The following is a 26488-nucleotide window of genomic DNA, read 5'->3' on the forward strand; positions in this document are numbered from 1 at the left end:
GAGTATTTCTGTCTGTAGTAAAGGCTTTTTGTGGGGGAAAAGTATTTCTGATTGGCTGGGCCTATGCCCACCCATGGCTGCATCCCTGCCCAGTCATGTGAAATCCATAGATAAGGGCCTCATTTATTTCAACTGACTGGTTTCCTTATTTGAACTGTAAAATCGTTGTTGCATTTATATTTTTGATCAGTATATTAAAGATCAATGGATACATATCACACCCACTTCAGTGGTCACTTATGGGTAGAATGATAAAGTGCATTCTATCCAAAAGCGCAAACTCTGATTAGAACTGCGACAATCAGTTGGATCCAGTTATGCAGTGGTCAACAAACCCCCCTGTAGTCTCCTGGGGGTACTCAATCACTTGGCGATGAGTCCCAGGGGTGTGGTACACTCCCATTGTTAATCCCAAATGGACCTCTGGCCCCTACACATCCTAGGCATTCTGGTTGATCTGAAAGGATTACATCAGTGGTGTTAGGTTGCTATTTGGTTTGGGAACAAAACATTTAAGTGCAGATTATTGTATAGGACAATATACAAACGTATTTGAAAAATACAATTTTATTTAGTACATTTATTGGTGTCTTTTCATTTTGATAAGATATGTAAAAATCCAATTTGTAATGTAAAAATGTATCGATTGTAGTTATTTTGTGGTGGGGTCGTAAGAAATTCTGGCAAAATAAATGGGGTCCACAGAAATTGTCTGAAAAAATTGTGTCCCCGCTAAGAAAGTTTGAATGCCATATTTCTTGGACCAGTCATTTCAAATCAGTCAAGGGAAGTGACAAGTGTACACTTTGGGAGGAAGGAGAGAGAATTGGGACAAGGTCTCTATAGGGATGCCATCCCCTTCTGTCGTATCATGTAGAGAATGTTTTGGACTTCCTTTTTCTGGGCAGCAGAGGAGGGGAGAGGGGGGTAGCCAGAGGTTCCTCTTTGACCAGTGTGGCTGAGGAGGAGGGGGCTGATAACCCCAAACCAAAAGAACCAGGCTCCAGCTTCATCCTGGAGGTCTTAGGGGAGCGAGGTGACCCAGCTTTAGGCCTCTTGGCTGGGGAGGCTTGGTGGGCGGAGGGGCAGCTGTGCTGGTTCAGACACACAGAGCAGAGAGGATTGACAGGTAGACACACCTGTTGACCAAACCCCACCAGTAACCAGTTGATCTCACTCCATAGATCCCTGTGAGAGAGGAAGATTATTACCATCCCCGTCTTCATCAAAATCATCATGTCAGACAGAAATCACAAGGCCAAATGTTTTCCTTTCCTGCTGCAAGGGATCTGATTGGTCAGTGACTGGTTAACGAGTGACCTGATACGTCAGAGGGACAGGAAGTGGTGTTGTCACCTTGGTAACCAGTCTTCCAGTGCCTTGCGTGTCTCCTCTGGGTTCTTGATCCCACCTCTCGTCCATCCCAGCCTGTTGGAGATACGGTGGACGTGTGTGTCCACGCCTATACACACACACACAATAAAAGCAACAAAAGAACTACAACTACCACTCTGCACATAATCAGACCCATCACACCACATAACAACATGCAGACTAGAGTATGGGATTTGTGGTCCTATTTGAGCCATACCTACCTATACCAGAGACCTGGTGCCAGGCGATGTCCATGGCCAGGTGAGCCATCTTGGGTCCTACTCCAGGTAGTCGTACCAGACCCTCCACTGTGTTAGGGATGTCCCCTCTAAACTCCCTCTGGAGCATCACTGACGTCTGCTTCAGGTACTTCACCTTGGTCTGGAGGAGGGGGGTAGTGGAGAAGGCATGTCAAGGTTTTATTCATACTCATGTTCAAAGGAAGACATGGTGTAGTAAGAGTGTGTGTGCCTTCAGAAAAGAATTAACACCCCTTGAGTTTTTTGTTACAGCCTGAATTTAAAATTGATTAAATTGAGATTTTTTGTCACTGGCCATAATGTGGATTTAATAATAAAAAGCTGAAATGTCTTGAGTCAAGTATTCAACCCCTTTGTTATGGCAAGCCTAAATAAGTTCAGGAGTAAATATTTGCTTAACAAGTGCATTGACTCACTCTGTGTGCAATAATAGTGTTTAACATTATTTTTGAATTACTACCTCATCTCTGTACCCCACACATAGAATTATCTGTAAGGTCCCTCAGTCGAGCAGTGCATTTCAAACAGATTCAACTACAAAAACGAGGGAGGTTTTCCAATGCCTTGCAACGAAGGTCAGTTGGGTTGGTAGATGGGTAAAAAATAAAAAAGCAAATATTGAATATCCCTTTCAACATGGTGAAGTTATTCATTACACTTGGGATGGTGTAACAATACACCCAGTCACTTCAAAGATACAGGCGTCCTTCCTAACTCAGTTGCCGGAAAGAAGGAAACTGCTCAGGAATTTCACCATGAGGACAATGGTGACTTTAAAACAGTTACAGAGTTTAATGGTTGTGATAGGAGAAAACTGAGGATGGATCAACAACATTGTAGTTACTCCACAATACTAACCTAGCTGACAGAGTGAAAAGAAGGAAGCCTGTACATAATACAAATATTACAAAACATGCATCCTGCTTGAAACAAGACACTACAGTAATACTGCAAAAAAATGTGGCAAAGCAATTAACTTTTTGTCCTGAAAAGAAAGTGTTATGTTTGAGGCAAATCCAATACAACACATTACGGAGTACCATTCTCCATATTTTCAAGCAATAGAGGTGGCTGCGTCATGTTATGGGTATGCTTGTAATCGTTAAGGACTGGGGAGTTTTTCAGGATAAACATTTACAGAATAGAGCTAAGCACAGGCAAAATCCTAGAGGAAAACCTGGTTCAGTCTGCTTTCCACCAGACACTGGGAGATGAATTCACCTTTCAGCAGAACAATAACCTAAAACTTAAGGCCAAATCTACACTGGAGTTGCTTATCAAGGAGACAGTTAATGTTCCGGAGTGGCAGAGTTACAGTTTTGACTTAAATCTCCTTGAAAATATATGGCAAGACCTGAAAATGGTTGTCTAGCATTGATCAACAACCAATTTGACAGAGCTTGAATAATTTTTTTAAGAATAATGGGAAAATGTTGCACTATCCAGGTATGGAAAGCTCTTAGAGAGTTACCCAGAAAGACTCACAGCTGTAATCACTGCCAAAGGTGATTCTAACATGTATTGACTCAGGGGGTTGAATACTTATCTAATCAAGATATATTAGTGTTTTATTTTTCATGGATTTTCCAAAAATATTAGAATTTTTCTTCCACTGTGACAAGAGTATTGTGTAGATCACTGACAACAAAATAAATACAATTAAATCAATTTTAATCCCACTTTATAACACAACATAATGTGGAAAAAGTTAAGGGGTGTGAATACCTTCTGAAGGCAGTGTATAGTGTGTGTGTTACCCTCCAGAAGCCGACAGGGTAGATGAGTTGTCCCAGTGTGTCATCGTCAGTGTTGACTATGTTGTCCACCGTACAGCCATGAGCCCTGAGTCTCTGCACAGCTGCACTGGTCACCTGGTCCCTTGTCTGGCTAGACAACATCAGAGACACCAGCACCTGGTAACGTCGCACCTGGTGGGAGAGAGAATGGAAAAGGGGGGGGGGAGAGGGCATCTTTTAGATAATAAACTACACTATATATACAAAAGTATGTGGACACCCCTTCAAATGAGTGGATTCGGCTATTTCAGCAACACCTGTTGCTGACAGGTGTATAGAAACGAGCACACAGCCATGCAATCTCCATAGACAAACATTGGCTGTAGAATGGCCTTACTGAAGATGTGGCACCGTCATAGGATGCCACCTTTCCAACAAGTCAGTTCGTAACATTTCTGCCCTGCTAGAGCTGCCCTGGTCAACTGTAATTGCTGTTATTGTGAAGTGGAAACGTCTAGGAGCAACAATGGCTCAGCCACAAAGTGGTAGACCACACAAGAACGGGACCGCTGAGTGCTGAAGCGTGTAAAAATCATCTGTCCTTGGTTGCAACACTCACTACCGAGTTCCAAACTGCCTCTGGAAGCAACGTCAGCACAATAACTGTTCGTCGGGAGCTTCATGAAATGGGTTTCCATGGCCAAGCAGCTGCACACAAGCCTAAGATCACCATGCACAATGCCAAGCGTTGGCTGGAGTGGTGTAAAGCTCGCCGCCATTGGACTCTGGAGCAGTGGAAACGTGTTCTCTGGAGTGATGAATCACGCTTCACCATCTGGCAGTCCGACGGACGAATCTGGGTTTGGAGGATGCCAGGAGAATGCTACCTGCCCCAATGCATAGTGCCAACTGTAAGGTTTGGTGGAGGAGGAATAATGTTCTGGGGCTGTTTTTCATGGTTCGGGCTAGGCCCCTTAGTTCCAGTGAAGGGAAATCGTAACGCTACAGCATACAATGACATTCTAGACGATTCTGTGCTTCCAACTTTGTGGTAACAGTTTGGGGAAGGCCCTTTCCTGTTTCAGCATGATAATGCCCCCGTGCACAAAGCGAGGTTCATACAGAAATGCTTTGTCAAGATCTGTGTGGAAGACCTTGACTGGCATGCACAGAGCCCTGACCTCAACCCCCTCAAACACCTTTGGGATGAATTGAAAACGCAGACTGCGAACCAGGCTTAATCGCCCAACATCAGTGCCCGACCTCACTAATGCTCTTGTGGCTGAATGGAAGCAAGTCCTCGCAGCAATGTTCCAACATCTAGTGGAAAGCCTTCCCAGAAGAGTGGAGGCTGTTTTAGCAACAAAGGGGGTGACCAACTCCATGATTTTGGAATGAGATGTTCGACGAGCAGCTGTCCACATACCTGTAGTGTGTCTACTTGCTAGTATGACTCTTATGCACTACCTTGTGTTAAAATGGAGTGTTTTCAGTAGGCGTATGAGAATAGGTGTGTATAGCTAACATAGCTAACTTGTATATCCTTGTCTGTCATGGTGGTATAGCCTGATTGAACTGGCATCATGTAACCAGCCTGAGGTGTATTAATTATTCGCACACCGTAGCAAAACGTTTTGCAACGGAAAACGTAATGCAGCGAAAACAAGTATTGGACAAATTCAGGTAGGTCCCTCCATGTTTCGTTCCGTTTGCTTCTGTTTGGTTCCTAATGAATACACCCCAGCTAGCTATCTAGGCCCATCTCTGATCTTCAAGTCAAATCAAATTGTATTTGTCACATGCGCCGAATACAACAGGTGTAGACCTTACCGTGAAATGGCGTAGCAGTGCGGTCGTGTACTATGTGTGTGTCCGTGTAAATAGCCTGTTTTTTGTATTTATTTTGTATTTTTCGTACATATTTCCCTATCACACTTTTCATTCTTCTACTAAATATACTTTCCTGCAACCCGCCTCACTCAATGTGGAACGGATTCTATTATTGACTTACCTTTTATCTAGAATCTCCAGTTGAAACTAGCTAGCCAGCTAACTAGCTACTTGCTATTAGCCACCGTTAGCGGTTTTCACCCAGAACATCGGATTTTCTGCCGGAATAACTGAATCACTGGACATTAACACCGGATCGCAACTAGCTAGCCGCAACCGAATGCATGTTGCTGTTGGCTAATCACCACTGCCCCCGAAGCAAGCACCGGTTAGCCTTGAGCTAGCCTCGAGCCAGGCCCATATCCCGGCTATCTACCTCTCTATCTACCGGACGGGAGTAGCCAGCTAACTAGCTACTTGCTATTAGCCACCGTTAGCGGTTTTTCACCATTGTCCGTGGCCTGCACTACCTACCAGCCAGCTCTAGCCTGGACTATTATCGGCCAGTCTGCACTGTATGCACAGCGCGTTATCGACCCAGAACATAATCGTTTTTTCTGCCGGAATCCCTGAACCTTTAACTCCGGATAATCGCAGCTAGCTAGCTGCAACCAAATGGATGTTGTTGTTGGCTAATCAGCCTTGAGCTAGCCTCGAGTCAGGCCCATCTCCCGGCTATCTACCTCTCTGTCAACCGGACTGGACCTCCTAGAGTCGACACGGAGCCCCGCCGATCCATCACGACTGGTCTGCCGACGTAATCGTTTGTGGTTTCAACAGGCTTCCTGTTGCAACGACCACGAAGATCCATCTGCTAGCCCCGGCCCGCTAGCACATGCAAACAACAGCCTTGCTTCCTGCTAGCCAGTGCTGTAGCACCAATTCGAACTGCTCTCGGACTCACATATTGCTGTTCACTGGACCTTATGATCACTCAGCTGCACAGCTGATGCCTGCTGGACTGTTCCTTTACATGGTACACTGTCCTGTTTATCTGTTTAGCCTCAGCCCAAACTTTCATCGCCATTACCAGTTGTTGTCTTAGCTCTCTCGAATAACACCTGTGATTGCTTTATGCCTCTCTCCCATGTCAATATGCCTTACCTATTGCTGTTCCAGTTAGTTCTTATTATACAATTTCACTATAAAGCACCAAGTCCCTCTCAAACTGCCTCAAATAGTTCCTTTGTTCCACCCCCCATACACGCGGAGACCGGCTCAATCGGTGCCTCCAGTGATGCTCTCTTTCATTGTTACCCAACGCTTAGGTTTACCTCCACTGTACTCATATCCTTCCATATCCTTGTCTGTACATAATGCCCTGAATCTTTTCTACAACGCCCGGAAATCTGCCCCCTTTACTCTCTGTACCCAACGCACTAGAAGACCAGTTCTTAAAGCCTTTAGCCGTATCCTTATTCTAGTCCTCCTCTGTTTCTCTGATGATGTAGAGGTTAACCCAGGCCCTGCAGCCCCCAGTATCACTCCTACTCCCCAGGAGCTATCATTTGTTGACTTCTGTAACCGTAAAAGCATTGGCTTTTTGCATGTTAACATCAGAAGCCTCCTCCCTAAGTTTTAGTTATTCACTGCATTAGCACACTCCGCCAACCCTGATGTTCTAGCAGTGTCTGAATCCTGGCTTAGGAAGGCCACCAAAAATGCAGAAATGTCCATCCCCAACTACAACATTTTCTGTCTAGATAGAACTGCCAAAGGGGGTGGAGTTGCAATCTACTGTAGAGATAGCCTGCAGAGCTCTATCATACTATCCAGGTCTGTGCCCAAACAGTTTGAGCTCCTACTTCTAAAAATCCACCTTTCCAGAAATAAGTATCTCACTGTTGCCGCTTGCTACAGACACCCCTCAGCCCCCAGCTGTGCTCTGGACACCATATGTGAATTAATTGCCCCCCATCTATCCTCAGAGTTGGTACTGCTTGGTGACCTAAACTGGGATATGCTTAACACCCCGGCCATCCTACAATCCAAACTAGATGCCCTCAATCTCACACAAATGATCAAGGAACCTACCAGGTACAACCCTAAATCCGTAAACATGGGCACCCTTATAGATATCATCCTGACTAACTTACCCTCTAAATACACCTCCGCTGTCTTCAACCAGGATCTCAGCGATCACTGCCTTATTGCCTGCGTCCGTAACGGGTCCGCGGTCAAACGACCACCCCTCATCACTGTCAAACGCTCCCTAAAACACTTTAGCGAGCAGGCCTTCCTAATTGACCTGGCCCAGGTATCCTGGAGGGATATCGATCTCATTCCGTCAGTAGAGGATGCCTGGATGTTCTTTAAAAGTGATTTCCTCTCAATCTTAAATAAGCATGCCCCATTCAAAAAAAATCAGAACTAAGAACAGATATAGCCCCTGGTTCTCCTCAGACTTGACTGCCCTTGACCAGCACAAAAACATCCTGCTGCGTACTGCATTAGCATCAAATAGCCCCAGCGATATGCAACTTTTCAGGGAAGTTAGGAACCAATATACACAAGCAGTTAGGAAAGCAAAGGTTAGCTTTTTCAAACAGAAATTTGCATCCTGTAGCACTAACTCCAAAACGTTTTGGGACACTGTAAAGTCCATGGAGAATAAGAGCACCTCCTCCTAGCTGCCCACTGCACTGAGGCTAGGAAACACTATCACCGCCCATAAATCTACAATAATCGAGAATTTCAACAAGCATTTTGCTACGGCTGGCCATGCTTTCCACCTGGCTACTACTACCCCGGTCACCAGCTCTGCACCCTCCGCTGCAACTTGCCCATGCTCCCCCCGCTTATCCTTCACACAAATTCAGACAGCTGATGTTCTGAAAAATCTGGACCCCTACAAATCATCTGGGCTAGACAATCTGGACCCTTTCTTTCTAAAATTAGCCGCCGAAATTGTTGCAACCCCTATTACTAGCCTGTTCAACCTCTCTTTCATAACGTCTGAGATTCCTAGAGATTGGAAAGCTGCCGCTCTAGATCCAAACTGTTACAGACCTATATCCATCCTGCCCTGCCTTTCGAACGTTTTTTAAAGCCAAGTTAACAAACAGATCACCGACCATTTCGAATCCCACCGTACCTTCTCCGCTATGCAATCCGGTTTCCGAGCTGGTCATGGGTGCACCTCAGCCACGCTCAAGGTCCTAAACGATATTATAACCACGATCGATAATAGACAGTACTGTGCAGCCGTCTTCATCGACCTGGCCAAGGCTTTCGACTCTGACAATCACCGCATTCTTATTGGCAGACTAAATAGCCTTGGTTTCTCAAATGACTGCCTAGCCTGGTTCACCAACTACTTCTCAGATAGAGTTTAATGTGTCAAATCGGAGGGCCTGTTGTCTGGACATATGGCAGTCTCTATGAGGGTGCCACAGGGTTCAATTCTTGGGCCGACTCTTTTCTCTGTGTATATCAATGATGTCGCTCTTGCTGCTGGTGATTCTCAGATCCACCTCTACGCAGACGACACCATTTTGTATACATCTGGCCCTTCATTGGACACTGTGTTAACAAACCTCCAAACGAGCTTCAATGCCATACAACACTCCTTCCTTAGCCTCCAACTGCTCTTAAACACAAGTAAAACTAAATGCATGCTCTTTAATCGAACGCTGCTGGCACCCGCCCACCCGACTAGAATCACTACTCTCGACGGGTCTGACCTAGAGTATGTGGACAACTACAAATACCTAGGTGTCTGGTTAGACTGTAAACTCTCCTTCCAGACTCACATTAAGCATCTCCAATCCAAAGTTAAATCCAGAATCGGCTTCCTATTTTGCAACAAAGCCTCCTTCACACATGCTGCCAAACATGCCCTCGTAAAATTGACTATCCTACCGATCCTTGACTTCAGCGATGTCATTTACAAAATAGCCTCCAACACTCTACTCAGCAAATTGGATGTAGTCTATCACAGTGCCATCCGTTTTGTCACCAAAGCCCCATATACTACCCACCACTGTGACCTGTACGCTCTTGTTGGCTGGTCCTCACTACATATTCGTCGCCAAATCCACTGGCTCCAGGCCATCTATAAATCACCGCTAGGCAAATCCCTGCTTATCTTAGATCATTGGTCACCATAGCAACACCCACCCGTAGTATGCGCTCCAGCAGGTATATCTCCAGCAGGTATATCTCACAGCAGGTATATCTCACTTGATCTGTTGGGGCAGTATTCGAATTGGAGTGGGTCTAGGGTTTCCGGGATGATGGTGTTGATGTGAGCCATGACCAGCCTTTCAAAGCACTTCATGGCTACCGACGTGAGTGCTACAGGTCGGTAGTCATTTAGGCAGGTTACCTTCACTTTCTTGGGCACATGGACTATGGTGGTCTGCTTGAAACATGTAGGTATTACAGACTCGGTCAGGGAGAGGTTGAAAATGTCAGTGAAGACACTTGCCAGTTGGTCCGCGCATTCTCTGAGTACAAGTACTGGTAATCCATCTGGCCCCGCGGCCTTGTGAATGTTGACCTGTTTAAAGGTCTTGCTCACATCGGCTACGGAGAGCGTGATCACACAGTCATCCGGAACAGCTGGTGCTCTCATGCATGCTTCTGTGTTGCTTTCCTCGAAGCGAGCATAAAAGGCATTTAGCCCATCTGGTAGGCTCGCGTCACTGGGCAGCTTGCGGCTGGGTTTCCCTTTGTAGTCTGTAATAGTTTGCAAGCCCTGCCACATCCGACGAATGTCAGAGCCGGTGTAGGCTGCGTGCTTTAAAATGCCTTTCCAAGTCAGTGTGACACTTACTCTTTGCCCTTCAGCCCAGTGTGGTTGCATATGAGAAAGGGCGAAAGGACGTGTGTGTGTGCACGCCAGACCATCACCTGCACAGAGACTATAAAGATGAGTCACAGCAAGCCAGACAAATGGAGTTAGGCCTAGCGGAAGAACAGAACAGAGGGTGTTTACACTAATCATATAGACCCGCAGAGGCCCCGGTTTACAGGCCGCACATCTTTAACCCAGGGCCAGCTACACCTTGACCGGTTCACCCTTCACCTTTCACCGTGGTGCGAGCGCTTTCACATGTTCTACCCTGGTCCTTACGCCTTAGCAGATTAGTCACCTTGGGCGAATAGTTAGGCTAAGTGTGAGGATGCTAGCCTAACCACCACAGGGTCACCCCAGGGTAAAACAGCCTCCTGGGGACAGAAATTAGATGCGATGGTAGGTAGAAGGTGAGAAAACGGGGAGGCTTTCATTGTTGGTCTTTTACTACAACCTTGGTGGTATTAAAGTAGACTTGACACATTTAAATGAACTGTTTGATGTTGGAGGTCGAATTAGTGTTTGAAGTCCAGGGGAAATGGTGAGACTGTGTGCTGTACTGTCCTTGACTTTAGTTTGGGGAGTCAGGGACTGGGACATCGCAACAGGGCTTTCATGCGCTTACTGGAGAGAGTATTGAACACTTCTCAATACCCAAGAGTCACATGAGCACCATAGAGAAGTGAACTGGGGCAGGCTGGAATGAATTTGAATTTACATTCCTACACAGTATATTGAACCAGGATTTTACATTTTTACATTTACATTTTAGTCATTTAGCAGACGCTCTTATCCAGAGCGACTTACAGTTAGTGAGTGCATACATTATTTTAATTTTTTAACACGTGGGAATCGAACCCACAACCCTGGCGTTGCAAACGCCATGCTCTACCAACTGAGCTACATCCCTGCCGGCCATTCCTTCCCCTACCCTGGACGACGCTGGGACAATTGTGCGCCGCCCCCTGGGTCTCCCGGTCGCGGCCGGCTACAACAGCAGATTGATGATACTGCTGCAGTACTGATGTTACAACAGTTTGTGAAGTGCTTATTGTGGTCAGAATACATTTTTTATTAGGCAATAGTGGGGCCAGTTGCTACAACGGGGAAGCCCTGCTACAATCATTAGTCACTGATGGAAAATAGGAGGTTGTTGGTTGTGTTTACCCCAAGCTGTGCTCTTATCTCTCTATAACATACCACACACAACTACACACAGACACAGGGGCTAACACACATAGGAAACCCACACACACTCATAGGAAACCCACACCATAGTCAATGCAGGGTCACTGCAGTACACTTCCCCATTGTCCCTGTGGCACATGTCCAAATTGAATGCTGTCAGTCCATCTCCCCTCACTAATTCTCTCATCCCAAACTAATGTCCCTTTCATCCCCACCTGCTTTTGTTTTCATTTCCATCTAATAGCTCTGTTAACAGAATGTCTTTGTTGGCCATTATTTATTTGCCCAAACCTAGCTGAAATTCTAGATGTCTGATTAAAACGAGGCTACAGCATCCATAAAGTGACCATTAGACTTGCCACCCTTTTGGACTGTATACGTTTTATAGGTGCAACAGTTTTTATTAAATGTATAATTTATCACTCTCACGTGCTCATTTCTGTCCATTAAGAACCAACGATGTGCTACATTGTTGTAGCATTTCTGACAATGCTAACATCTTTTCAGCCTAATCTGAGTTCTAAAACTGGACCAAAGCAGTTGGGTTGTGCATTAACAGTGCTAGTAGCTAGCTAACACCAGTCGGATGAGAGGCAAGTTACAAGCAAAGGAATCTAACTATATTTTGCTATGGAAGGTTTTTCACATGGCTGAAGTCACCTGTGTAAACTGTTGGCTTTGACACTTGTGTGTAATAAGCACAAATAAGATAGCGAACGTTCTTGGCTGATATTGCCAGTTAGATAGCCAACTAATGTTAGCCAGTAACGTTATCTAGTTACAAGGCTTTAACGTTAGCTGAATGTACGGATCATGCACCGGCACAATATAGCAATCCCACATTCTTCCACAAACAAAGCACAGCTAGCTAGCTAAGTAAAGTTCATAGTCAATGCCAAACTTTGGGGAAACTGCCACGCTGCTAATGTATAATACATGCAATTGGCATTGCTCATCTAACGTTAACATTAGCTAACGTTACGCCATTCATTACCCAATCCTGCTTGCTTAGCAATGTAGCTAGCTATTGTTACAGCATTCAGTATGCTCCCTTCATCAATGCAATTTTCTTCTTGTCCTTATAATCCAAATGTGCGCTGGCAGATGTGCACAGTGTCAAGTTACTTTTCAATGTATTCCCAAAACCTGAAGTCGCCATCCAAGTAAAAAGTAGCCAGGGGAGTGCGGGTGCACCCAGGTTAAACACCAACTTTATTGCTTGGTTGCGCGACCTTTGTGCAAGCACGATGGTAAATGCCTTTGAGGTTGGCGGTGAATGCCTTCAGCCACCACAGTAGACAGGACTTGCCACCAGAGTTAAAATATTTCCACTTTTGCCAATTGTTATAAATTGATTTGCATTTTAATTAGGGAAATAAGAATTTGACCCCTCAGCAAAACATGACTTAGTACTTGGTGGCAAAACCCTTGTTGGCAATCACAGAGGTCAGACGTTTCTTGTAGTTGGCCACCAGGTTTGTCCCACTCCTCTTTGCAGATCTTCTCCAAGTCATTAAGGTTTCGAGCCTGACGTTTGGCAACTCAAACCTTCAGCTCCCTCCACAGATTTTCTATGGGATTAAGGTCTGGAGACTGGCTAGGCCACTCCAGGACCTTAATGTGCTTCTTCTTGAGCCACTCCTTTGTTGCCTTGGCCGTGTGTTTTGGGTCATTGTCATGCTGGAATACCCATCCACGACCCATTTTCAATGCCCTGGCTGAGGGAAGGAGGTTCTCACCCAAGATTTGACAGTACATGGCGCCGTCCATCGTCCCTTTGATGCGGTGAAGTTGTCCTGTCCCCTTAGCAGAAAAACACCCCCAAAGCATAATGTTTCCACCTCCATGTTTGACGGTGGGGATGGTGTTCTTGGGGTCATAGGCAGCATTCCTCCTCCTCCAAACACGGCGAGTTGAGTTGATGCCAAAGAGCTCCATTTTGCTCTCATCTGACCACAACACTTTCACCCAGTTCTCCTCTGAATCATTCAGATGTTCATTGGCAAACTTCAGACGGGCCTGTATATGTGCTTTCTTGAGCAGGGGGACCTTGCGGGCGCTGCAGGATTTCAGTCCTTCACGGCGTAGTGTGTTACCAATTGTTTTCTTGGTGACTATGGTCCCAGCTGCCTTGAGATCATTGACAAGATCCTCCTGTGTAGTTCTGGACTGATTCCTCACCGTTCTCATGACCATTGCAACTCCACGAGGTGAGATCTTGCATGGAGCCCCAGGCCGAGGGAGAGTGACAGGTCTTTTGTGTTTCTTCCATTTGCGAATAATCGCACCAACTGTTGTCACCTTCTCAGCAATCTGATTGGCGATGGTCTTGTAGCCCATTCCAGCCTTGTGTAGGTCTACAATCTTGTCCCTGACATCCTTGGAGAGCTCTTTGGTCTTGGCCATGGTGGAGAATTTGGAATCTGATTGATTGCTTCTGTGGACAGGTGTCTTTTATACAGGTAACAAACTGAGATTAGGAGCACTCCCTTTAAGAGTGTGCTCCTAATCTCAGCTCGTTACCTGTATAAAAGACACCTGGGAGCCAGAAATCTTTCTGATTGAGAGGGGGTTAAATACTTATTTCCCTCATTAAAATGCATATAAATGTATAACATTTTTGACATGCGTTTTTCTGGACTTTTTGTTATTCTGTCTCTCACTGTTCAAATAAAACTACCATTAAAATTATAGACTGATCATTTATTTGTCAGTGGGCAAACGTACAAAATCAGCATGGGATCAAATACTTTTTTCCCTCACTGTATCTAGATGATGTATGAAAAATGTATGCACTCACTAACTGTCAGTCGCTCTGGATAAGAGCGTCTGCTAAATGACTAAAATGTAAATGTAAAATGGTGTAGAAGGAGTGTTTTTTCAACACTTTTGCACTGTTTGTTTCGTAAGCTCATGACAAATCATATCATGGCCGGGCGGGGTAGACCGAAGTCACGACCTCTGTGAAGCGGGAGAAGGCCAGGGCGAACTGTGAGAGGGAGGAGCCGAGGCAGGAAGAGGCCTCGTAGTAGGTCAACAGGAGGTTCCAGTTACCGGGGATGACTTTGTGGACGGCATGGAGCAGGGGGTAGTAGGGGCCGGTGAGGAGAGAGGCCAGGTACACATCTGACCCAGAGAGGATGAGGGAGCGGAGGGAGGGAGAGAGGCCAGGTACACATCTGACCCGGAGAGGATGAGGGAGGGAGGGAGGGAGAGAGGCCAGGTACACGTCTGACCTGGAGAGGATGAGGGAGCGAAGGAAGGGAGGCCAGGTACACGTCTGACCCAGAGAGGATGAGGGAGGGAGGGAGGGAGAGAGGCCAGGTACACGTCTGACCCAGAGAGGATGAGGGAGGGAGGCCAGGTACACATCTGACCTGGAGAGGATGAGGGAGCGAAGGAAGGGAGGCCAGGTACACATCTGACCTGGAGAGGATAAGGGAGCGGAGGGAGGGAGAGAGGCCAGGTACACTTCTGACCCGGAGAGGATGAGGGAGCGGAGGGAGGGAGAGAGGCCAGGTACACTTCTGACCCAGAGAGGATGAGGGAGCGGAGGGAGGGCGGGGGAGACGTGGCAGTGGCCAGGGTGTAGATGGGGAGGTAAGAGGGGGAAAGAGGAGGGGAGAGGGAGGAAGGTGGGGAATCGTAATCTAAGTCATAAGGTAAATTGTAATCTAAATCATCATCTAAATTGTAAATCGGGATAACCCCATGGGAGAAGGGCATTGTGATTGGTATAGACGGGTGTATGGACAGGTTCAGAGACAGAGGCAGGGTTAGGCTGAGGCTGGGCCTAGGCAGGAGTAGGGTAAGAAACAGGGGCAGGGGTTTGGGCAGGGGCATACGTAGACACAGCTGTTTGTTGTAGCTATGGGCTGGGCAGGAGTGGGAGCAGCGATAGAGGCTGCAGGGGCATAGGGCTGGACAGTAGCAGTACGGGCCCAAGCAGAAACAACAGAGATGGAGGTAGGGGTAAAGGTTAGCACTGGCTGGATGTAGGGTGGTAGGACAGAGGGCTAGCTGGGGGGGCAAAGCGGTAGTGGGGGGGTGTACGACGGAGAGACAGAGACCAGTGGGGTCTCCCACCCACCTCAGCAGGGGCGTGTGCGTCGTAGCATTTCTCCGCCCCCATGAGGTCAACGGGCGCGTCCCTGGCGCTCCTCATCTGACGCACGTGACCCAGCTGCTTGCGCCAATCAGGAGGCTCCCAGTGTTTAGGCTCCACCTTCCCATCGTATTCCACCTTCACCTGGCCCCTCCTCCTACGCTGGATGGGTGCCAGGGGTAGCAAGGGCGGGGCTTCATCTGGCTCAGCTTTTGATTGGCCGATGGATGGGCGATGGAACCCTGAGGAGCCAATACCTGCAAGGTAACGTAGGGAGCACAAAAGCTGAGTGATTAGGAAATACAGGTTCTCTCTTAGTTGTTGTTTTATGATACATCTTGTCCCATCTGAAAGCCCCTCAATGATGCAGCAAGATGTCAGAAGGGCAACATTGTGATAATAAAACTGAGTTTAACCATCATATTCATACCTGAGGCGTCTCGTCCCAAACTCTGATTTGAGATGCTCGACTCTTCCTCCTGTTTCACGTGCGTCCTCGAAGCAGCAGCGCTCGGCACTCTCCTCTCCATCCTAGTTTTTAACGTCGTGGCTAAACCCGCACGGGGCACGGTCTTGTTACCGCTCCGAGTGATGACCGCGCTACTCTGAACGAAATAAGGCGAGGTCATTTTGAAACAGTGGAAAGCATACGAGGCTACCGTTGTGCTGCAAGTGGGCCGGACCGTGGCTAACAACATTAGCTTGTTAGCTAGCTTGCTAACTGTAACATTAGTGATAATCTGGTTAGCCAGTTAACACATTTATACAAGTTCTGATAACATTTTCCAAGTACTATTGATGGATATTGAAACATGACCTACTCTGGTTGACGATTTCATTTTCAAACGACATGCACGCTAGAACACTAGACACATGTAACACTTGAACTCAACAACACTTGTCTTCTTGCGCAATGCTTTTATCAGGAACTACATTTCCCATCGGCCCCTGCGACATACGTGTTTTCGTAGGAAGTGCCCGACAGTCCATCCGGTTGTCGAGTGGGGGGATTGATCTGAGTTGGGACAAGCTTTTGAAAAATTAGGATTACAATTCTAAATGCATGAATTTGACTTGCTCGGTAGTTTGTCTACCTGACAGCTGCACGTGAATGACGCCAGAAACGCATCTAGATCAATAGAAGGTATGCGTTTCCGTTGTTTTTAAAGCTCTAGGTCTAGAATGCAAGTAAGCAGATAGCTAACGTTAGTCAACAATCTTTATTTATTTATTAGTGCTTGTTTGTGTCGCTCTTTCTCTCTCCCTGTCCGTTATTTTGTCAGCTGCTCACAGGTGTTGTTTATTTGCTCGGAACATATGTTGAATGTGCACGAATGGGCCCCTGACCGAGTACGGTTGTTAAATCTAAAACAGAACTAGCTATCGTTGTTTACTCGGTTCTCTCTCTGCTTGACAGGGAGAGTACTTGCGACATTCACCTGGCTTGTTTCGTGGTACACACTCTCTCTCCCCCGCTAGAACTCAATAGCTGATTGTCCCTGATCCCGAGGTTGTAGGTACTACTAACTAGCTACTGAAGTATAGCCTAGTGACGTCCCAAATTGCACCCTATTCACTATCTAGTGCAGTACTTTTGACCCTGATCAAATGTAGGGCACTACATAGATAATAGGGTGTCATTTGGGACGTATCCTATATTAGCACGGACACACAAACTACCACTTTTCGGTGACCACAACAGTCCTCCTAGCTACTTTCTTTACAAGCGGTTATTATTCGCTTTAGGTAACAACAACGTTATGGATATCATATCAAAGGCCATTTAGAATGTGCAGAGGAATGGAATGCTTCTTGGGCAAGTGTTTGCTGTCCGAGGTGCTATCTATGCATGTGGTGTGCGCGCAGCCCAGACGTGCACTAATGTCTGGATAACCACAGGTGCAAAGAAAAAAAGGATGTCTAGAAGGGGTGTGACGTTGAGGCATGTCTCTGCCTATCATTTATCTGGTTGACAGAAACTAACACCAGTCACATAATGCAAAAGGACAAAAAGTTAGGCCAGGGCTCTCTCAATTGATCTTTCCTTGATTCCTTGCACTCAAAACACATTGAATTGAAATTTATTTCTGATTAAAAAAATTTAAAAAATCATTGGAGAAGGAACCTTGTGGTTAAAAGGAGGCGAGTGGGTAGGATGTAAGGAAACGTAGTCTATAAACTGTACATTGATAACCAACACCAAGACTACCCCATGGCTATTTAAAATAATACAAAGTTCCCATTGAGGAGTCGAATAATGGAACACCCAATACTATCCATGGTAGGAATGTAAGGAAACGACAACCCACAACTCTGATGGAGTCTAGGTTACATCTGCCAGGTTATCTCTCTACCTTACTAACCTGTATTCACCCCTCTGTTTCCACCAGAGCCCCAGTAGTGCCAGTGGAAGCTGACTGGTTCCCTCCTCTTCCCTCCACCCCCACAGGAACCCCCAGCCATGAACAAGCAGCCCAGTAAAGAGAGTCTGAAGGACAAGGTGAAGGGGATATTTGGTCTGGGAACCCCTCGACCCCCCAGCAAACAGACAGAGAGCAAGCCCTCAGAGTTCATCATCACACTAGATATACTCAAGGTATGGAAGAGTATGATGCTACACACACACTCCACATACATACTGTACATGCACACACACACACACACACTCCACATTCACACACTCCACACACATTCTGTACATGCACACGCACATACACACACACTCTACACACATACACACATACACACACACACACACTCCACACACACACATACACACACACATACACACACACTCCACACACTCCACACACACACACACACACACACACACACTCCACACACATACAGTACACACACACACACACAGACACACACACACACACCCACACATACACATACACACACACACTACACACACACTCCACACACACACATACACACTACACACACACTCCACATACATACTGTACATACACACACACTCCACACTCATACACACACACACTCCACACACATACTCATACACTCCACACACATACACACACACATTCACACACACACACACACTCCACACACATACACACACACTCCACACACACACACACACACATACACGCCACACACACACACTCCACATACATACTGTACATACACACACAATCAGTTTTCTGTCACTGACCATCTCACTGTCTTTCTCTTCAGGAGCTGCACCCTGACTGTGGCCTTAGCAACAGAATCCGGGTTGCTAACCATGTCTGTGACCTGGCCAAGGCCAAGAAGTTTGAGGAGGTGAGATAGAGAATGGAAGGCTGCGGGTGTGGTCTGGTTTTGTAGCACGCCATGGAGGCGTGTGTGTGTGTGTGTGTGTAGACGGGTTAGCTAACAATGTCACGAAAACGATGCGCAACTTCAATGGGGCAGAAGTCTGTGTGTTGTTGTGATTCTGCAGGGTCACATAGCAACAATGAAAGAAGCTGCCATGTGGGGAATCGTACGTGGCTCATTTCATCTAGTTGTATCTGGTTCTTGATACCATGTCTTGTTTTGAGGTGTTTTGACTGATGACACGTCTAAGCTAATACGGGTTAAAACCCAGTAGCTAGCTAACCAACAACTGTAACAATGTATTTGAGAGACAACAAGTGCTCACTGTGCAAATTTATTTATGGTTTCAATAAACATTTGGAGACTAAATATGTTGTCAACAATCTAAGCCAACCCCGTCTGTTTCGCACCATAGTTGCGCACGCGTGGGTTTTGTTGCTGTTAATCGGGTGTGTATTCATCTGTGTGTATGTTAATGTATGTGTGTGTGTGTGTTTTACAGCATGCGGTGGAAGCAGTATGGAAGGCGGTGGAGGACATGCTGACTCCAGAACAGCCCCCTGAAGCTAGACATGCTGTCCTGCTGCTCCTCAGAGCTATCATTCAGGGACAGGTATACACACACACCCTCACTCACTCACTCACTCACTCACTCACTCACTCACTCACTCACTCACTCACTCACTCATACTAAAGCAAGCACCACAGATAACTTCAGGGAACAAGCAAGTATGTTGATTTCCTGTGTATGTTGCCTCCCACTCTCTCTGTGTGTCTATCAGGGTGAGCGTCTGGGTCCTCTGCGGGCCTACTTCTTCAAGGTGATCAGAGACTACCAGCCGTCCAATGAGGACCTGTCTGACAGGCTGGAGGTGTTCAAGGCCCTGACGGAGAACGGGAAGGATATCACTTACCTGGAGGAGGACATAGGTGAGAGACACACCTTCCTTCCAACATCAATTATTTTTGCACATTGACATGTGATATAGATTGTTCCATCCCACAGTCTTTTGACAGACGTTACAATACCATTTATGTTACGGAGTCAGTCCACCAGATATTAACTTGCCCAACTGGGACCCTTAGAAAGATATTGACTGATTGTTAAAGATATTGACTGATGGGTAAAGATATTGACTGATTGGTAAAGATATTGACTGATTGGTAAAGATATTGACTGATTGGTAAAGATATTGACTGATTGGTAAAGATATTGACTGATTGGTAAAGATATTGACTGATTGGTAAAGATATTGACTGATTGGTAAAGATATTGACAGATTGGTAAAGATAATGACTGATTGGTAAAGATATTGACTGATTGGTAAAGATATTGACTGATTGGTAAAGATATTGACTAATTGTTAAAGATATTGACTGATTGGGCTCCCGAGTGGCGCAGTGGTCTAAGGCACTGCATCGCAGTGCTAGCTGTGCCACTAGAGATCCTGGTTCTAATCCAGGCTCTGTCGTAGCCGGCCGCGACCGGGAGACCCATGGGGCGGCGCACAATTGGCCCAGCGTCGTCCAGGGTAGGGGAGGGAATGGCCGGCAGGGATGTAGCTCAGTTGGTAGAGCATGGCGTTTGCAATGCCAGGGTTGTGGGTTCGATTCCCACAGGGGGCCAGTATGATTTTTTTCACCTGCAGCTGGGTTTGTCTGCTCGAAATGGACATTGGTCTAACACTAAAGATATTGATAGGGGGATAGATTGCTAGATATATTGATCAATTGATTGATGTTCTGATTGATCCCCTGCAGCTGGGTTTGTCCTGGTCTGGATGGACATTGGTCTGACCGCTGACTTCCTCCAAGTCCTGGTCAACCTGGTGAAGTTCAACAGCTGCTACCTGGACCAGAACGTATCCATCATGGCCCAGTAAGAACACACACACTGTTATGATGACTTTCTCTGACATCAAGTAATTCACTATGCAAGAAGATACTTAAACACTTACATGGAGAGTTGATTCAAAGTATTTAATATCGCGGTACCGGGTTCACATAGCAAACGGCACGTGGGTGGCCCATTGCTATCTGAACTCCCTGAACAAAGGAAATCTCTTAGCTTATATACTTGTTTGCAAGCTAATTCTATCCAACAGTTGCCAACCATTCTTGAGTGTCACTCCTCACCAGAATAGGATCACCCTATATGGTATTGTGTTGTACCCTAGTCAGGATATTCCATCACGTACTCCTCCTAAGATTAGCACCAGTGGCCCCCCAGCTATCTTGGCCCGCATACCTTCTGGCAGCCACCAGTGGCCCCCCAGCTATCTTGGCCCGCATACCTTCTGGCACCCACCAGTGGCCCCCCAGCTATCTTGGCCCGCATACCTTCTGGCAGCCACCAGTGGCCCCCCAGCTATCTTGGCCCGCATACCTTCTGGCACCCACCAGTGGCCCCCCAGCTATCTTGGCCCGCATACCTTCTGGCAGCCACCAGTGGCCCCCCAGCTATCTTGGCCCGCATACCTTCTGGCACCCACCAGTGACAGAAATAAATACATGGAATGTCCTCATCCTCCAAATCTTTATGCAGCTCTCAATATTTCAAACATGAACTAATCCTGTATAAAATACATAATATCACACACACACACCACACAGTCTTGTACAACTAACCTTTTGGGGATACACAATTCAGTCCCATTCCAAATCCTATTTTCCCTAACCCGTACCCTAACCGTAACCTGAAAACCAAACACTAAACCTAACCCTAGCACCTAATTCTAACCCTAAACCTAATTCTAACCCTAACACTAATTCTAACCATAACCCTAAACCCCCTAGAAATAGCATTTGACCTTATGGGGACCAACAAAATGTCCCCAGTTGGTCAAATGTTTGTTTGTTTAATATTCTTGTGGGGTCTTCTGATTAGTTAAAACACACACACACACACACACACACACACACACACACACACACACACACACACACACGCACTAGGTCTCAGTGTGTGTGTCTGGTTTTGTCCAACAGGAAGATCTGTCTGCTGTGTAACCGAACAACAGCTTCTACAGACATAGAGGTAATATTTCATTTACTCTGATATCCAGGTTTTATAGCTCTGGGCTTTTTATTAATGAGATCATTAACCCTTGTGTGTGTGTGTCCTTTGTGTGTCTGTCTTCTGTGTGTCTGTCTTCTGTGTGTCTGTCTTCTGTGTGTCTGTCCTCTGTGTGTATGTCCTCTGTGTGTCTGTCTTCTGTGTGTGTCTGTCCTCTGTGTGTGTCTGTCTTCTGTGTGTGTCTGTCCTCTGTGTGTGTCTGTCTTCTGTGTGTGTCTGTCCTCTGTGTGTGTCTGTCTTCTGTGTGTGTCTGTCCTCTGTGTGTGTCTGTCCTCTCTGTGTCTCTGTCCTCTGTGTGTCTGTCTTCTGTGTGTGTCTGTCCTCTCTGTGTGTCTGTCCTCTCTATGTGTCTGTCCTCTGTGTGTGTCTGTCCTCTCTGTGTGTGTCCAGGTGTCTCTACAGGTGTTGGATGCGGTGGTGTGTTATAACTGCCTCCCCTCTGACTCCCTCACTGTCTTCATCATCACTCTCTGTCGCACCGTTAACGTCAAGGAGTTCTGTGAGTCCTGCTGGAAGGTGAGCAATGTGTGTGTGAGAGTGTGTAAGGGAGTGTGTCTAATTATTTACTTATCATGTTAATTAATCTGGCTAAACGTTAATAAAATAATAATAATAATAATAATAATAACTTCTAACCATTTGAAATGATACAAAATAATAATATTACTCCTCTCCTCTCCTCTCCTCTCCTCTCCTCTCCTCTCCTCTCCTCTCCTCTCCTCTCCTCTCCTCTCCTCTCCTCTCCTCTCCTCTATCCAGTTGATGAGGAAGGTGTTGGGGACTCATCTGGGCCATAGTGCCATATACACCATGTGCCGTATCATGGAGGAGAGGTAACAAACCCTCTGGGTGTTGGTGTGTGTGTTGGTGTGTGTGTGTGTGTGTAGGTGTGTGTGTGATTCATCCACCCTCTATTGTTTTATCTGTTTCTATGACGGCTCTGTAAGTTGAGGAAGCCACTGACCGTGTGTGTGTCTAACCTCTCCTCTCTCTCTGTCAGGGCGTATATGGAGGATTCTCCGTTGCTGAGAGGAGCAGTGTTCTTCGTAGGGATGGCTCTATGGGGGGCGCACCGTCTTCCCGCCCTAAAAAACACCCCTACCCTGGTCCTCCCATCATTCTATAAGGTATGAAGGAGGGGAGGAATGAAGGGGAGAGACAGAGAGGGAGGATGGGAGGGGGAGGGAGTGAGGAAAGATTCAGGATTTAAAGGTGCGTTAGAGGAGTTTTATCTATGACCTCTAACCAACTCCTGACCTTTAACCCCCAGGCGATGTGGTGTGCCAACGAGATGGTGTCATATGAGATCGTTCTCTCCATCACCAGACTGATAAAGAAGTATGGCAAGGAACTCCAGGTGGTCACATGGGACATACTGCTGGCTATCATAGAGAGATTACTGCAGCAGATTCAGGTACATACACACACAGATACAGACACACACACAGATACAGACACACACACACACACACACACACACACACACACACACACACACACACAGATACAGACACACACACAGACACACAGATACAGAACACAGGCAGGCACACACACACACACAGATACAGACACACACACAGACACACAGATACAGAACACAGGCAGGCAAACAGATACAGACAGACACACAGATACAGAACACAGGCAGGCAAACAGATACAGACACACACACAGATCCAGAACACAGACAGGCACACACACACACACAGAAAATGAATGTAATTCTCTCTCTCTCCAGTCGATAGGCAGTGCAGAACTGAAGTCCATAGTGTATGAATTGCTGACTACAGTGGAGGAGCTCTATGAGCAGAACGGCTTCCATGGATCATCTGACAAGTTCTTCAGTCTGGTGGAGAAGTGTGCTGACAAAAGACCTGTAAGTCACTCTTCCTCTTCTTCCTCCTTTCCTTTCCTCTTCCTCATATTCTTCCTCTTCTTCCTCGGTCCTTCCTTCTCTTCCTTCTCTCTCTCTTCCCCCCCCCCCGTGTCTGACAGTCTTTGTGCGATGTCTGTCATTCACTTTGTCTTCCATTGTTCTTCTAAAGAGTTGTTGTTGTGATGTCATCAGGATGCGTCGGTGCTGACTCTGATATCGTACCGGGCCCAGTCCATCCAGCCAGCTAAAGATGGGTGGATCCAGAGCCTACACCGCCTTATGGAGAAGTTCTTCAGGTAACTGTATAGTGCTATAGGGTCACCACTGATACCAAAAAACAGGCAGTCGCCATGGAAACAAAAACCAAACAAAAAGTTGTTATAGGTGCCCGTTGAGTGATTGTCATTACTGTTCTCTCAATTCAATTTTAATTTCTCTCTACTCTCTCCCTTTCTCTCAGGAATGAGAGTCGTAGTGTGATCAGGATCAAAGTGCTTCACATCCTCTCCTTTGTCCTCAGCACCAACCGCCAGCTCTACGAGGTACTCACTCACTCACTCACTCACTCTTCTCTCACTCACTCACTCACTCACTCACTCACTCACTCACTCACTCACTCACTCACTCACTCACTCACTCACTTACTCTCTCACTCTCTCTCTCACTCACTCACTCACTCACTCACTCACTCACTCACTCACTCACTCACTCACTCTCTTACTCTCTCACTCTCTCACTCTCTCACTCTCTCACTCTCTCACTCTTTCACTCTTTCACTCATTCACTCACTCACTCACTCAACATAAAACTATTTGAATTATTTTCTCTTTCACTACCCCTCTCTCGTTCTCTCCATCTCTCTCTGCATGTTCATTCTGTCATGTCCTTCCCCTGTCCAGGAGGAGTTGATAGATGTGGTGGTGGTTCCTCACCTCAGTGGGGTAGCAGAGGACAGAGACCTGGCTGTGAGGAGACAGGCTACCCAGCTACTGGTGGACCTGGCTGAGAGCTGTAATACACACCACTTCACCATCCTACTGGACATCATAGAGAGGGTAGGGAGATACACACACACACACACACACACACACACACTGGTTCCACACACCACTTCGCCATCCTACTGGAGGGTAGGAGAGAGTGTGTTATTAAGATTGTATTCTTTATCTCTCTCTGTGTGTGTGTAAAGTTAAAGGACCAATCAGCAGTTGAAACAATAGCAAAGTGTATACCCCGCCACTGTTGAAAGTTGAAAGCTGAGGGATGGGGCTGGAGAAATGTAACCGCTCTCAAATTCATAGACAGAGGTATGGATGCAAGGATTGACCATCCATGAATCCAACAAGTAAGACGAATACATTCAGAATATCAGAGCGAGCATGTATAAGATATAGTCTTCAAGATTCAATGGGTACATATCAATTTATATAAGTCCAAAAAAGGATGTAGCAACTGCAGATTGCCCCTTTAAAGGTAGGAAAGAAGTTTGCTCGTGTGTTTGGGTTTGTGAGAGTGTGTGTTCTCTCTCTCTCTAGAGTGTGTGTTCTCTCTCTCTAGAGTGTGTGTTCTCTCTCTCTAGAGTGTGTGTTCTCTCTCTCTAGAGTGTGTGTTCTCTCTCTCTCTCTCTCTCTCTCTCTCTCTCTCTCTCTCTCTCTCTCTCTCTCTCTCTCTCTCTCTCTCTCTCTCTCTCTCTCTCTCGAGTGCGTGTTCTCTCTCTCTCTCTCTAGAGTGTGTGTGTGTGTTCTCTAGAAAGATCCCTGCTTCTACTTCTGCATTGCTTGCTGTTTGAGGTTTTAGGCTGGGTTTTTGTAGAAGCACTTTGTGACATCTGCTGATGTAAAAAGGGCTTTATAAATTAATGTTATTTGATTAGCTGGCATGTATGTGTGTTATTAATTTAACAGTTTGTTCTCTCTCTCTGTGTGTAGGTGGCCAGTCGTTCGCTGGCGTGCCCAGGGCCCCTGGAGGTGTCGGAGAGAGACCCCACGGCAGAATCCCCCATGGAGGACGTCAGGACCGCTATACTGGGGTTACTGGAGATACTACAGGTATACACACACACACGCACACACACAAACACACACACACACTGGGACACACACACACACACTGGGACACACACACTGGGACACACACACTGGGACACACACACACACACTGGGACACACACACACACGCTGGGACACACACACACGCTGGGACACACACACTGGGACACATACACACGCTGGGACACACACACACACACACTGGGACACACACACAAACACTGGGACACACACACACACTGGGACACACACGCTGGGACACACACACTGGGACACACACACACACACACACTGGGACACACACACACTGGGACACACACACACTGGGGGACACACACACACACACACACTGGGACACACACACACTGGGACACACACACACTGGAACACACACACACTGGGACACACACACACACTGGAACACACACACACTGGAACACACATACACTGGGACACACACACACTGGGACACACACACACTGGGACACACACACACACACTGGGACACACACACACTGGGACACACACACACACACACACACACACACACACACACACACACACACACACACACTGGGACACACACACACACACTGGAACACACACACACACACTGGGGGACACACACACACTGGGACACACACACACACTGGGACACACACACACACACACTGGGACACACACACACACTGAGACACACACACACTGGGACACACACACACTGGAACACACACACACTGGGACACACACACACTGGGACACACACACACACTGGAACACACACACACTGGGACACACACACACTGG

General features: G+C 46.7%; 2 protein-coding genes across 4 annotated transcripts in view; one reads left to right on the forward strand and one right to left on the reverse strand.

Annotated features, from left to right (window-relative positions):
* Positions 1–560: 560 nt before the first annotated feature.
* On the reverse strand, positions 561–16275 carry nthl1 (nth-like DNA glycosylase 1). Of its 3 annotated transcripts, XM_045223398.1 has the most exons (7): positions 16173–16275; positions 15782–15956; positions 15337–15608; positions 3392–3562; positions 1596–1755; positions 1357–1462; positions 561–1188 (listed from the first exon to the last, which is right to left on the reverse strand). In XM_045223398.1, the coding sequence occupies exons 1-7, from the start codon at positions 16188–16190 to the stop codon at positions 870–872; spliced, it is 1221 nt and encodes a 406-aa protein (XP_045079333.1). In that variant the 5' UTR covers positions 16191–16275; the 3' UTR covers positions 561–869. The 3 variants fall into 3 exon arrangements, with proteins under 3 accessions (XP_045079333.1, XP_041696914.1, XP_045079334.1); XM_041840980.2 differs by having other exon boundaries at positions 562–1188; positions 15782–16266; XM_045223399.1 differs by having other exon boundaries at positions 1017–1188; positions 1357–1428; positions 15782–16268.
* Positions 16276–16359: 84 nt separating this feature from the next.
* Positions 16360–26488, forward strand: part of tsc2 (TSC complex subunit 2) — a 46994-nt gene continuing 36865 nt past the window's right edge. The window contains exons 1-16 of the mRNA XM_045223639.1: positions 16360–16495; positions 17742–17947; positions 18556–18642; positions 19181–19291; positions 19461–19608; positions 20440–20557; positions 21667–21715; positions 22145–22270; positions 22514–22587; positions 22755–22881; positions 23025–23168; positions 23496–23633; positions 23826–23929; positions 24094–24175; positions 24533–24688; positions 25562–25681. Coding sequence (XP_045079574.1) covers positions 17813–17947; positions 18556–18642; positions 19181–19291; positions 19461–19608; positions 20440–20557; positions 21667–21715; positions 22145–22270; positions 22514–22587; positions 22755–22881; positions 23025–23168; positions 23496–23633; positions 23826–23929; positions 24094–24175; positions 24533–24688; positions 25562–25681 — 1719 coding nt within the window. The 5' untranslated portion in view covers positions 16360–16495; positions 17742–17812. The remainder of the gene's footprint in view (positions 16496–17741; positions 17948–18555; positions 18643–19180; positions 19292–19460; positions 19609–20439; positions 20558–21666; positions 21716–22144; positions 22271–22513; positions 22588–22754; positions 22882–23024; positions 23169–23495; positions 23634–23825; positions 23930–24093; positions 24176–24532; positions 24689–25561; positions 25682–26488) is intronic.

Source organism: Coregonus clupeaformis, chromosome 11 (assembly GCF_020615455.1).
Source record: "Coregonus clupeaformis isolate EN_2021a chromosome 11, ASM2061545v1, whole genome shotgun sequence".
Classification (NCBI taxonomy): Eukaryota; Metazoa; Chordata; class Actinopteri; order Salmoniformes; family Salmonidae; genus Coregonus; species Coregonus clupeaformis.